The sequence below is a fragment of the Mustela putorius genome, unplaced genomic scaffold (assembly GCF_011764305.1).
Source record: "Mustela putorius furo isolate JIRA1106 unplaced genomic scaffold, ASM1176430v1.1 tig00000698_pilon_pilon_pilon, whole genome shotgun sequence".
In the NCBI taxonomy this organism is placed as follows: Eukaryota; Metazoa; Chordata; class Mammalia; order Carnivora; family Mustelidae; genus Mustela; species Mustela putorius.
Window position 1 is genome coordinate 1,591,230 of NW_025421449.1, and position 12,580 is coordinate 1,603,809.

At 58.2% G+C, this 12,580-nt stretch overlaps 1 protein-coding gene across 10 annotated transcripts in view; it reads left to right on the forward strand.

Annotated features, from left to right (window-relative positions):
* COL13A1 (collagen type XIII alpha 1 chain) overlaps positions 1–12,580 on the forward strand; it is a 141,650-nt gene that overhangs the window by 77,834 nt on the left and 51,236 nt on the right. For 5 of the 10 annotated variants that reach the window (XM_013044277.2, XM_013044283.2, XM_013044279.2 and 2 more), the window contains 6 exons: positions 934–960; positions 4,864–4,890; positions 4,991–5,017; positions 5,846–5,872; positions 8,815–8,880; positions 12,339–12,446. In XM_013044277.2, the coding sequence (XP_012899731.1) occupies positions 934–960; positions 4,864–4,890; positions 4,991–5,017; positions 5,846–5,872; positions 8,815–8,880; positions 12,339–12,446 (282 nt within the window). Of the gene's footprint in view, positions 1–933; positions 961–4,863; positions 4,891–4,990; positions 5,018–5,845; positions 5,873–7,677; positions 7,735–8,814; positions 8,881–12,338; positions 12,447–12,580 lie in introns of all 10 variants that reach the window. The other 5 variants (XM_013044276.2, XM_013044278.2, XM_013044282.2 and 2 more) reach the window with 5 other exon arrangements.

The window sequence follows — 12,580 nt, forward strand, 5'->3', positions numbered from 1 at the left end:
CATGGGAGAAGCTCCAGAACGAATGCTTGTTCTGGGGTGGGAAATCGTTACCTGTGGGAGGCACGAAGGGGCTATTAGAATGAGTCGCCCCTGACCCCCGTGGGCCTCCCATAGACAAGCTTGTCTCCCACCAAGCTGGGCTCTCGGCATCTGGGGCAAGAGCCGCCCCGAGAAGTTGGTGTTTCTGAGGCACCCTTGGAAGGGGTTGAGGTAGGGAGTGAGGCGGGGTGGCAGCAGGGAGGGAAGAGGAGCAGAGAGCTCAAGCGTGGAACCCCCTCCCCACCACTCCCCAGCACTGCCGGAGGGCTGCCTTCGCCTCCCTGTCTCCATGGGTCCCCCACCCCAGTGGAGGTCCCTTGACACCCTTGTCCACATGGATCCTGTGTCCCCATCCATAGCTCTCCCTCTGTCCATTTTAATCCTTTGGGCTTGGGCCCCAGACCCAAATATTCATGGGGGAAAGAGACCCCTCCCCACTCCTCGGAGGGGGTGAGCTAGGGGAGTGCTCTAGCCCTCTGGCCCTCAGAGATGACCAGGGAAGGCAGTGAGAGCCTCGCCCTCACCTCAACCCTGAACCACTGGCGGCCCCCTGATGAGGGTCTGGCCGCCCGCCTGGCCGTCCCCCACTGCAGGCCAGAGCTGAGCACAGCGAGGGGTCTGGTGGCCTTTCCCACTCAGCTCCCAGGACCCGGCCTGCCTCCAAGCGGCCCGGGGTGTGTGCATGGAGCAGGGTTCTTGGGGGGCTGGCGGCTGTTAAGTAAGATCCAGCGAAGGGTGGCGGGCAGGTGCCCAAGCCTGAGCCAGTGGGTCCAGGGGAGCGAGAGGACAGGTGAGGAAGAGAGACGTGGGCAAATGAGCAGTGGGTGATGGAGAGAGGGCATGGCAGGGGCTTTGGGGTGCAGTGAACCCGCGCTCACACTCTTCTCCTTCCAGGGCCACCCCGGACCCAAAGGGGAGATGGTAAGACCTCGGCTTTCCTGCTTTCCCTTTGGGGGTGGGGGGAGTGGTCAGCCTAGCCCTCATGGTCTGCAGCCAAGCGCCACTCAGCGAAGGAGACCCCCAGGGACCATCCAGCGGCTGCCCCCACAGTCACTCCCAGCTGTGTACAACATATCCCCCAGGTCCTCACGTGAACACGGTGGGGAGAGGCAGGCAGGGGGCTTCTCTGCCTGAAAAAGGAGGAAGAGGAGGTCCAGAGAGGTCCAAGGTCGCCAGTGTCCCACAGTGGAGGCAGGTGCTCCCAAAGTGCCACGCCTTTGCCTCAGAGCTGAATGTAAACTCAGCATGGGGGGAGCATCTAGCACTTTCTCTGCAACCGGATTTCCTCTTAGCCAGACCCTGCCCTGCTCCGGGCTGCCCCAGGACTCTCCACGCTCCTGCCCCAGCTAGGCACAAAGCCGACTTGCCCCCACCTTCCTTCCCACCCTTTCCACTTTCAGCAAAGCCTTGTATAGGGATTTCCTGTCTCTCTGATCTCCCCAGGCCCCTCCTTCCAGAAGGGAGAGCCGCCCCTTGTCAGGAGCCGCCCACTCCAGGGGAGGAGGCCAGTTCTCCGTGGAAGGGATGGCCCATTAAGAGTAGATGAGCCAGTCCCAGGCTTGGATGCTATCCAGCCTCGCCGGGTGGTCACCTCTACATTGGGAGGACCCTCCCTCCTGCGGAAGGGCCTGGAATGTGCAGCATGGCAAGGTTCCCCGCCTCCCTGCCCAGCGCGGTTCTGGTGTGTGTCTTGCTCCAAGTGCAGACATGAGGACACTCTCCACTCACAACCGGGGTGCAGCCATGGCACGGGAGGCAGAAACTCTGCCCGTCGAAAGAGGTGGCTAACTTTGTGGATGGGAAAGGAGACCTGGCCTTTCCCCCAGCTCCCCCTACATTGCATGGGACTCTTGGCAACTCAGCTCCCTCTGGGCTTTAGCTTGTCTGGTTAACTCAGACCCAGTTCACACTCACTGAGGGTTTTCTATGAGGTGGGCACAGAGCTAAGTACTATGCGTGCCTCATCTCCCTCATCCTCAGCATAAGTCTTGTGCTCCAGGTCCTACGAGTAGCCCCCTGAGAGCAGTGGGAACTGAAGCTCAGAGACGCTAAGAAACTTGCCTTAAGTCACACAGCTAGGGAGCCTCGGAAACAGGATCCAAACCCAATTCTCTAATTCCTTCCCTCCTTCCACATTTTATGGCCTCTCTTCCTCTTTCTTTCCTTTTCTCCTTCCCTATCTCCCTGCCTCCTGCCTTCCCTGGACACATTCTTATTGAGTATCCGCACTACTCTGGACACTGTGCCAGGTCCCAGGTATAAGGGAAACACTGTCCTTGCCATCCTGGAGCTCACCATCAAGAGGGGAAGCATGCATTTGAACAATCTGATGCAAAATTGACAAATTACCTTGGCACAGTGCTATAAAAAGGCGATGCCTGGTAGCCTGAGAAGCCTCCATGTTACAGCATGTCACCGGGGGTTAAGAGTCAGAGAGACTTTCTGATAAAGACATGAACTGTGGCCCAAGGGATGAGGGTTTAACTAAAAGAAAAAGGAAGGGAAAGAGCATCTGGACATGGGAGAACAGCATATGCAAAGGCCCTGAGGCAGGCAAGCCCTTAAAATATCCACAGAGCTGGAAAAAGGGCAGTGAGGTTCTGGGGGCCATGGATGGAAGAGCGGGCTTTGGAACCCAGGTGTCCATCCAGCTTTCCTGTCCATCACGGCCACCCCCACTGCAGGTGCATGACGTGTTGCCCCTCCCCTGTCTCAAGCATTGCTCTGTGCATGTGTGAAGCAGTGGAGACCAAGGCAGGAACCTTCCCATGCTGCCATTGTTCCAGAGGCGCTAGGGTTCAGATGTCAGGAGTTTGGGGCGCTTTTCCCTCTACCCCTCCCTGCCACCTTCTTCCCTTTCCTTGTCGCCCGACGCTAACCATAGCACTATCTGTGGCAACCCAGAAGTCATAATGATAGTCAACTAGGCCCTGCTCTGTAATCCTTGTGATAGCTTATCATCCCCACTCTACAAAAGGGGAGACTGAGGCGCCGAGAGGTTGAGTATATTGCCCAAGCCTCCACAGCTTTTAAATAACCGAGCTGGGGCTGAGACCCATGGGGTGGGACCTTACCACCTTCCTTTCTGCGGCCAGAGCCCTTTGTCTTGAGGGACAGGAACCATTCTATGGGGGCACTTCCTTTGCCATCCCGCCACCCCACCCCACTGAACCACCCATGCGTCTCCCCTGTCTTTGGAGGTCTGAGCTAACTTCGGGGGGAAAGGCTGAGGACACCCCATCTCCCATGAGCCCACACCAGTGTGATAGATCTCCTGTCTGCCTCTTAGTCATCCATCAACATCTGACGGACCCCAGAGCCATTAGGCTTCTGTTTGGCTTGGCACAGGGACTCCTCGCTATTAATTCAACACACCGTCTAGTGTAATTATCTTGGCCTGCTTATCATCCGCCTGTCTCCCACTCACCTCCATCCCCCGATGGCTTCCCCTCTGCTAGGCATGCAGCACAGGGGCCTGGGCCTTATTCACATGCTGAACCTGTGTCCTCACCTCAAAAGGGGATCGCCCCTGCCCCATCCACCCCAGAGGAGCCCCCAGAACCAAATGGAAGGTGTAGACAGGCCTTGTGCTGAATACCTGACCAGCCACATGGGTCACGGTGCCGCATGGTGGTCCCAAAGTCCACTTGTCCCCTCCCGCGAACCTGCTGGGAATTTCCCGATTTGGTGGTTGGTCCAGTTGACAAGTCGGGGCCCCTCCAGGGAGATCCTGAAGAGATGGGTCCAGCAGATGGAGCCTCACAGGCCCTCGGGATGGTGGCTGAAAGGGACCTCAGGGCTCCAGGGGCTGAGGCACTGCCTGTGGCTCCAGCCAAGTCTAGAAGCCCTGCCTTCTGAGCCCCAGCCCAGTTTGGAGAGCGTGGCAGAGTGGAAACAGCTGGACATTTGCCGTCAGAAGACCCGGGCTCTCGTCCCAGCATCCCCGCTCACTGAGCCTCAGGGCCCCTCTCCATTACCTCGTCTGGGAGGTGGAGCAGACATGAGCGTCTTCTCGGGGGGCCGGTGCGGGTATGAGTTCAGCACATCCTGAAAGCCTGCCTCAGAGCAGGTCTTCAAAGCATGAGGCACATGTCCTCCCCTCTTCCCTCCACACCAGCCTCAGGTCAGCTCCTGAGACAACCAGCTGAACCCTGCATCCTCCTCAAAGAACAGGAGTCCACCCTGAACCCAGGCTTCTTTCTCAACCCTGCAAACCTGACAAGACACCCCAGAAGGAGCCCCAAGACTACTTAGGTTCCTCTGAGGGGTCCAACCTCCTGGGTCCTCTCTTCACCAAAAGCTTCTCCAAAGCGCCCCCCACTGCCAACCATGTACCCCAAAGCCTTTCTGACTCAGTGGGTTTCATGCTGAGGCAGTGCTGGGTGGAAGACAGAATGTGCCGGCAGGGTCTCCTAGAGGCTTTGGACCTCAGCTTCTTGGCCCCATGAGAAGATGGGCACGCATGAGGCAAGGCAGCCCATAGCAAAGAGAACCACCTGAGGTCTCCACGCACCCCCCTTCATGGCTGGCCCATGAGGGGGCCATGGAGGGACAGAGGAGGGATGGCGTCTGCTCTTCATCATGGCCACGTGTGGGCGCAAGTCACCGAGTCATACCCACTGATGGAGGAGGAAGCTGAGCCGTCATGGACAGGCCACAACCCCTAAAAGGTCTCGGGCACTGAGGACCAGGCCGTGGGTGGAGGCCAGCCTTCAGGACTCCATGCGTTTGCACGGGTCCCAGCATGAGCCCCAGCGAGGCCCCCACCTCTGAGCCTGCCCAGCCTCGGTGTGCCCACTGACCCGTGTGTGCTTCCTCCCGCAGGGCCTGACAGGTCCCCGAGGACAGCCGGTGGGTACCGCGCCCTCACATTCCCCCCACCCCAGGAAGGCTTTGGGGCCCTGTGGCCTTAGCTTCACATTCTGACTCTGCCATTTCTGTCTCTTCACAGGGACCTCAAGGACAAAAAGGAGAAAAGGTAAGCTTGGTGGAGGTTTTCTAGAATTTTCATAGCAGGAAGCAGCTCCCCTAAAGAAGAAAGCGGTCCGGAGTGGTTATGTTCAAATGTTCATGTTTATCCACAGAACCGGGGGCCTTAGGGGGTGGTGCAGTGGATGAGAAAGAAGAGGGAGGGTGCTCTGGAGCTTGTTCCGTGCTTGGGGAGGAGCGGTGGCCAGGAGCTCGGCCTCCCTGGACTCCTTCTCTACCCCAGGTGCTTCCTGATGCGCCGCCATGAGCCTCTAAGGTTTTGAGGTATCCGTTTGTAAACCACTGGCCTGGCTCCCTCTCTGGCCTCATACATTCTCCATTTCCTTAAATTTCTGATGGAGACACTGATGGGCTGGCCTTAAGAGAACAGTACAGAGACCTGGCACCCCCATCTCGGAGAAGGCATCTCCCAGGGCCCCCAGAGCCCATAGCTCACCTCTGTGTCTGCACTTCCCATCCAGTGGTTCTTGCTCAGGGCTGCTGGGGCAGGGGCGGGGTACCCAGAGGGCCGACCTTTCTGCTATCTCCAGCCAGGCATGGAGCATGGCTCCTGACTGCAGTCATGGCAAGTGGGATAGGACAGCAGAATCCTGCCCTACGTTGCGCGGGGCCATGTCCAAGCAGGCCTTCAGGGTTTCTTCTCTGCTGCCAGCTATGGGTGAGGGAGAGGTTTAGCTCTCCTGCCTCCAGGAGTTACGGCCCCGATCAGCACAGGGCTGGTGAGCAGAGAGGACGTGTGCTCCTGGGGATGTCCCTGAGGCACAATTTCCCCCGAGTGCCTAATGCCCTCTTCTCCTTCCCTCCCTTTCTTCCCCAGGGTCAGTGTGGAGAGTACCCACATCGGGTAAGTGAACCCCTAAAACAGATCCATTCCTGGAGCATCACCCCCAGTTCAGCCTCATCCACCTGGGGGCCCCTGAACCCCCAGAGTTTGGAAACTAGAGGCATCCAGGCCCCCCCTGCACTCAGCAGCCAGAGCAGTGGCCATGGGGGCAGGTAGCCCCCAGAAGTGTGCCTGATGGTCCGTAGCGTGCTTGACCGGAGCTGGTCTCCAGTGGGCACGTGTTTGCCTACACGTGTCTCCGTGTGTTTGCCCCTGCAAGGCAGCCTTCAGGACTGTTTGCTTACAAGCCTTCCAACGTGTGCGTGCACCTGAACTCCAGGTTTCTGGCCCGATGTCCCCTCTGCGTGTTGCCTTCTCTGTAAGGCCATGTAGCTTGTGTGAGTCCATGAGTCTGACTCCCTGCCAGGTGTGTGTGTATGTGTGTGTGTGTGTGTGTGTGAGAGAGAGAGAGAGAGAGAGAGTGTCTGGGTGTGCATGTCTGGCAGCCTGCCCCGGCTGAATCAGAGGGACTTTTGGGTTAGTCACTGTTGCAGATGACCCAGACCTCAATGGTGGGAGATAGCTGAGGGCCAACTGTGTTGATTCAAGGCTAGAGCCTCTGCTTTGCCTCGTCTCCCAGTACCCCCTGCCCCGCCCCGCCCAGGCCCCAGCTCCTTCCTTTGCCTTGTTTTGCCCCTGGATGTAGAGCCCAAAGCCTGCAGCAGTCCTGTTAGGAAGCTGCAGACGTGAGCACTGGGAGCCAGGGGTTATTCTTGGGACAGGGAGGGTGAAGATGTGGGCCCCCCGGTGAAAGCCCCAGTGAGCTGGGACCAGAAACACGTCACTCTCAGACCCTAGTGTCTTTGGGTGCCCATCCCTATGCCACGGGCCTCACTGTGCCCAGAAGCATACACACGGTGTGGCCTCCCTGGCTGCTGCCCCTGTCAGGCAAGGAGACCAGGGAAAGAGGAGAGACAAGCACCAGTCAGGCCCAGAGTCACGCGAATCCAGAAGGTCACGGGGAAGTGTCTCACCACCCACACTCTGACCCCTGGGTTTCCCAGGCCAGCGAGAGGCTGCAGGGGTCTTCCCCATAAACAGCTGGGGCAGGGGTTGAAGCCAAAGGAGGGCTGGGCCCCGGGAAGGGGGTACCAGCCGGTAGCTGTGCAGACAGAGCCTGTCGGCAGCCTATGCTCCGGGGCCCTGGGGTTCCGGCTGGCCTGATCCTGGTATAATAACAGAAGGTCAGCTGTGCTGATTTGAAACGATGGGCTCACGGAATTGTTATGCTATCTGAAAGAAAGACAGTGTCCCCAGCACAAAAGACAACACAACGGCAGACATGTTGGCAGTATGTCATCACTGGTCCTTAGTGAATGTAGGGGGAGGTGGGGGCAGCAGGAGGAGGGGGAGGAAGAGAGAGAGAGCAGCAATAGAAGGCTCTAGGAGCACCTTGGCCATGGAGTGCAGCAAAGTTATGGCCCTGGCAGGGGAGGGAATGAATCTGGCAGGGGTGACCGCAGATTTGGGTGCTCAGCTGTTGGGCGAGGCAAAGCAGTGGGCACCCCATGTTGATCCGGAAGAGGGTAGGAAGAGGGCATCTAGGAAGAGGGCCCTATTGGTTTCCCAAAGGGTCTGTAGGAATGGTGGAGGGGTAGGCGTCCTCCAGGCCCACAGGATAACGAGAGATCCAGGCCTGCAGCATCCCAGAGAGGGGAGGGAGGGCAGATGGACCCTGGGGCAGGCGTCAAGCAGGTGATGTCTGTGGGCTCCCGCACTCACGCCCTGGTCGCCCTGTCTCCCACCTCGGTCCTCTCCCGCGCCAGGAGCACCTGAGCAGCACTCTCTCGGCTCTGCGCTCCAACCAGATCATTACCCTGAAGGTTGGTGGATTCTGGAAGGTCTCCGGGCCCCTCTCTGCTGAGAGACTCCCCAGACCACAGCCCAACATTGCACGTCCCCGAGCCCCACAGTGGGAGGTAGCCAGGCTCTCAGGGCAGCCATGGCCCCTAAAGGTGGCAGGGACCTGGAAAGACCATGGGTGGGCTCCCAGTTCTCAGCCCAGGCGGCCCCTGGTCCTTAACACTCATCCCAGGGGCTCTGTGGGAGTTAAAATGCTTTCAGAAACCAGAGGTCAATTATACACCATCTTTGTTTTCACATGGGCTCTAACCATTTCCTAAAGGCTTGGGGCTCTCAGCTGTCATTGGTAGAAAAACTGGAAGCAAGGAGAATTTCCAGAAATGAAAATCACATTAGATAATGCAATTGAACGTGGCCTCTCCCCCAAAAGTGGTTGAACATGCCGGAGACATCCTTGCCTGGCCTTTATTTTCCAAACCCACCGGCCCCAGGGGCAGACCTTGGTAGCATTTAGCTTGTGCCCACACAGGCCACACCCTCGGCCAGCTCAGCCCCCGGGGAGCCCAACTTGGCACTGCCCTTGACCATCCTCCCAGATCTGCTGACGCTAGCCTTTCTTGTTCAACCAGAAGAAGAGCCCAGAGGTTGCCACACACCCCCGCCTAGCTTCGAGTACCAATTTAGCTGGTCCTGTGGCTCTGCCCAGAGCCTCTGTATCTGCCCCCCCCCCGGCCCCGCAGCCCAGCAGCCCCCGTCCTCCACCAGGCACAGGCAGGGCCGGCGGTGCAATGGTGGGCTGTGTGTCAGGGGACCACTCTCCCCGTCGGGGGTGCTGATGGCCGATTCCCCAAGGGCCACACTCCTCCTTCCGGGATGGCGTGCCCTCCAAGGACAAGCTCGGAGCTATGCCCCTCAAACCGCGAGAGGGTGCCCTCCACGCCTTCCATCCCCAAGCCTCATGCCTGCTAATCACTCTTCTCTCTTCCTCTCCTCGCCTCCCACTTGGCCACCCTGCCTTCCTGGCGACATTCGGCATCCTTCTGAACACCTGCGATCTCTGGCCTTTGCCCTCTGGCCTTCCAACTCATCTTTCTCCTCAGCTGCTGCCTCTCCTCAATTCAGTGCGTCTGGCTCCGCCCCCAGTCATAAAAAGACGGACCTTCCAGGTAGACACCTTCCCTTTGTCCAGACCATGCGTGGCGTCCCCAGGGGCTGGGCAGGTCTCTGGGCCCCCGAGGGCCAGCTGGGACTGTAGACAAGGGCAGAGCCTCGCTCTGCTTCAGTTCAAGTCAATTAGACAAAACCAGACCCGTGAGTGTCATAGATGTGGAAGTACACAAGCCCAGGACACCCCCCCAACACCACACACCACACGCCACGGCTCCTCGAAACACCCCGCTACAAGAGCCAGCCCTGGGTTCCGGCCCCCGCGCTGCACATCTGACAGGTCTGATTTCCTTTCATTCTCTGGCTCGCTTTGCGACGTGGGCACGATCGTGCTTATTTCAGAGATGAGGAATCAAGGCTTTGGGGACATGAAGGCCGTTGCCTGAGGTCACGCACCCAGGATATAGCAGAGCACCGAGCTTCTCTGACTCTTCTGAGCGGTGGGATTGGGGACAAAAGCCTTAACCTCTCTGGGCCTCTGCTTTTTCACTTGTAAAACGAGGACATGAACGGTTTCTACTGCATAGGGCTGTTCGCAGAGCGCTTATTCCGGGCATTGTTTCAGTGCTGTTCTCAGACTGAGGCCCAGAGGGGTGAATTTGTGCCCAAAGTCACACAAACAGCAAGACGGGCAGAACTGGAAGCTGGGGAACCAAGACTTTAGACCCCACACTCAGGGCTCTGTCAGTTGGACCTATACCCTTTATATTTAGAAAAGGATGGCTTACCACCCGATCCCTTATAACCTGGGTTTGAGGAGTGAGGGCATTTGCAGAGGGAATGTAGCCCACGACCAGGGGTGTCATCGTTATAAGCAACTGCTTCCTTCTTCCTGCCTTACGAACCCAGGAGGCTGCGATAAGACTAGGTTACAAAGAACAGAACACAAGAGAGCTAGGGAGCCAGCATAGGTGTTGGGCCTGGATTCTAGGCTGGGCAGCCCAAAGCTGTCCTTATGCCCCCAGCCCTCCTTACACTGTGCAGGAGTTACCCCCAAGGCCGAGGGGATGCTGGAAGGGGCAGGGCTCAGAGATGCTCTCTGAAAGCTGGACAGCAGGGCCCAGAGCCACCATCTGGCCACACTCAAGAGTCAGGAGCCCAGAGTCCAGCAGTTCAGGCATCTGACTGAACAAGGCTGAAAAATCCCTCCAATTAACAGCTAAAAATACAGAGGGACACATGACACGTGTGCTACCCAAGCCCGCATATCCCATTACAAAAGCCAAATCCTCGAGAGCCTTTATGGGCTCCCAGCTCTTACTCCAAGCACGGCCCTTTGGGGGGCCCCCTGGCAGCTCAGAGAAGCACCAACCCCCCCAGTCACCCAACCCTCCCGTGTCAGACCCCATTCCAGAAGAGCTGTCCTTGCTCTCAGACTTGTCGCTCGCCTCAGCCCCCAGCAGCCATCTCCTGGCCTTAGTTGCATTAGGCACCCATCATGCCCACCTTATGGACAGAAAAACTGAGGAGGTGCCCAGAACTCCATCCAGGCCCCTGCACATTATGGCCTCCCTTTTCAAGAGCAAGGCATGGGCTAGCCAGAACTTTCTGTGCCGCTCTGAGCTGGTTTCCAAAGTAGAGAGGGAAGCGTGGGGGCCCGTGCTCGGCCCGCCATAGAGTCTGCCTGGAGAACAGTGCTTTTCTGCCCCCAGCCATCATGGGACGTAAAAAGGTCTGTCCGTTTCCTATCAATAAACCAATATTGATTTTACAGGCTCTGTAAGACACTTAAATATTGAGTCTAACATTTGCCAAAAGAGGAAATTATATGAAATATGATGTACTTAGCAGATGGTGTTGGAGGTCATTTCCAAAGTGCAGAAAGTTGGACAGTGAGCAGGTTTTTTTCTGGGGGCTTATTTGGAATGACTAAGAACAGTCTGGAGTTCTAGGTGTGGGTCCCAGCTCCCCACGGGATTCTCAGCCAGGGAGTTCAACCTCTCTGAGCCTATTTTCTCTTCCGTGCGATGGGCCTCGTGACCCATTTCTACCCCGGGCCTCTCCCCCACAGACACTCTGTGCCTTTGAGTGTCTTCTCAGAGGGTAGAGGGGATGGAGCCCGGGCCCCAGCCTGACCGAGCTGTGTGCCCTCTGCACTAGGACACCCCATCCCAGCGAGGGACCGCAGGTGCTGCTGGAATCTCCCAGTTCTTGCCCTGAGGTTGCTCACCCTGTTCTACTCATCTTTTCCTCCAGCAGGAAACTGCAGCCCCCTGTTCCTGCCCCAGAGGGCTGCAGAGAGCTCACCAAGAAGGCTGGCCAGCCTGCGGTTCTGGCCACCCTTGTTTTCCAGCAGCCCAGCCTGGAGCTTGCACACCTGTCAGGCTCTTCTGCTTTAGTCTGTCTGCAGGGATGGACCCCTTCTCACAGGAGCTGAGCCCAGATGGCCCCTGGAGTGCTCACTTAGAAAACAACACGACAGCTTTGGGCTAGATCTAGGATGACCCCGGTTGGTCCCCAGCCCCAGGAGGTGCATCACATGGACCAGGCTCTCTCCTCCTCCTCCTGAGGGAACACGATGCCACCCCCAGCTCCCTGAGTCTCCAGCCCCTCCTGGACACAGGCACAGTGGGTGACGGGGGCTGGGCTCAGACCAGCTGACTGACGAGTGGGGACAGGACGAAAGAACTCTCCTGAAGACCCACGCAGGCATACGGTGCTTTACAGTGACAAAGTCAACCAAGCTCAGGGTTGCAAACCCAACTGTCCTGTGAGGCTGGGCATGGATGACGGAAGAGACCAAAGCAGGCCGCAGGCAGAAAGGATGGGGGAGGGTGACTGAGGCACCTGGGGAACCCAGGCCACACCTGAAGGGTATGACTGCCCTCGGGAATGTGGGCCTCCTGTGCCAGGGCTCCCGGTGTGACATCAGAAGCCCCCAGTCCAAATGTATACACCACATCTTTTGTCCAACTCTTTAGTGAGCCAAACCAACTTCCATGGCCTCTAACCTAAGGACCCCCTTGGACACTGGGGTTAGAGAATCAGACAGCAGAAACAAAGAACTGCTGCCGTCATTTGATGCCTGGGAGGCCCAGCGTAGCCAGAGGATGTCACCGTCACATGGAGGGAGGGGCTGAGGCAGGCCGGGCTGAGGACCCCCTGAGCTAGATCCGGGCATCTGAGTGGGCCCGGAGCGTGCCCACTATTGGGCAGGGACACCTTGCTCACGCCTCTGTCTCTGCCCCCAGCAGGGCTCTTGCTCCGGGGCTGTTTGTGCAGCCGGTCCTCTCTGGACTCTCCCCACACCCCACTCTTGGGGACCTAATGTCTTGACCATCTCCTTGCTACCACGGGTCCCTGCATGCAGTCGCCACCACAGCCTCACCACCATCACGCCACACCGCCTGCCCACCAGAGCCCACCACGGGCCCTTCACCGGGTGCATGGCACTGGGACGGGAGGCGGTCCCTGGGCCCAGGGCTCTCCCTCTAACTCTTGTTTCCACCAACATCAGGGGGAACAGGGCCAGGCCGGCATCCAAGGCCCACCAGGGCCACCAGGCCCCCCTGGACCGAGCGGACCCCTGGGGCCCCCAGGACTGCCAGGGCCCATGGGGCCATCAGTAAGTATCTCCTTCCTCTCTCCTTTACCCCCCTCCCAAGATTTGTCCCAAGCATTCTCTGGAAGCATCCAAACCTTACATCGTTGACAAAAACCTAGGTCCCCATCCAATGGGCAGAACACCTTGGCAAGGTC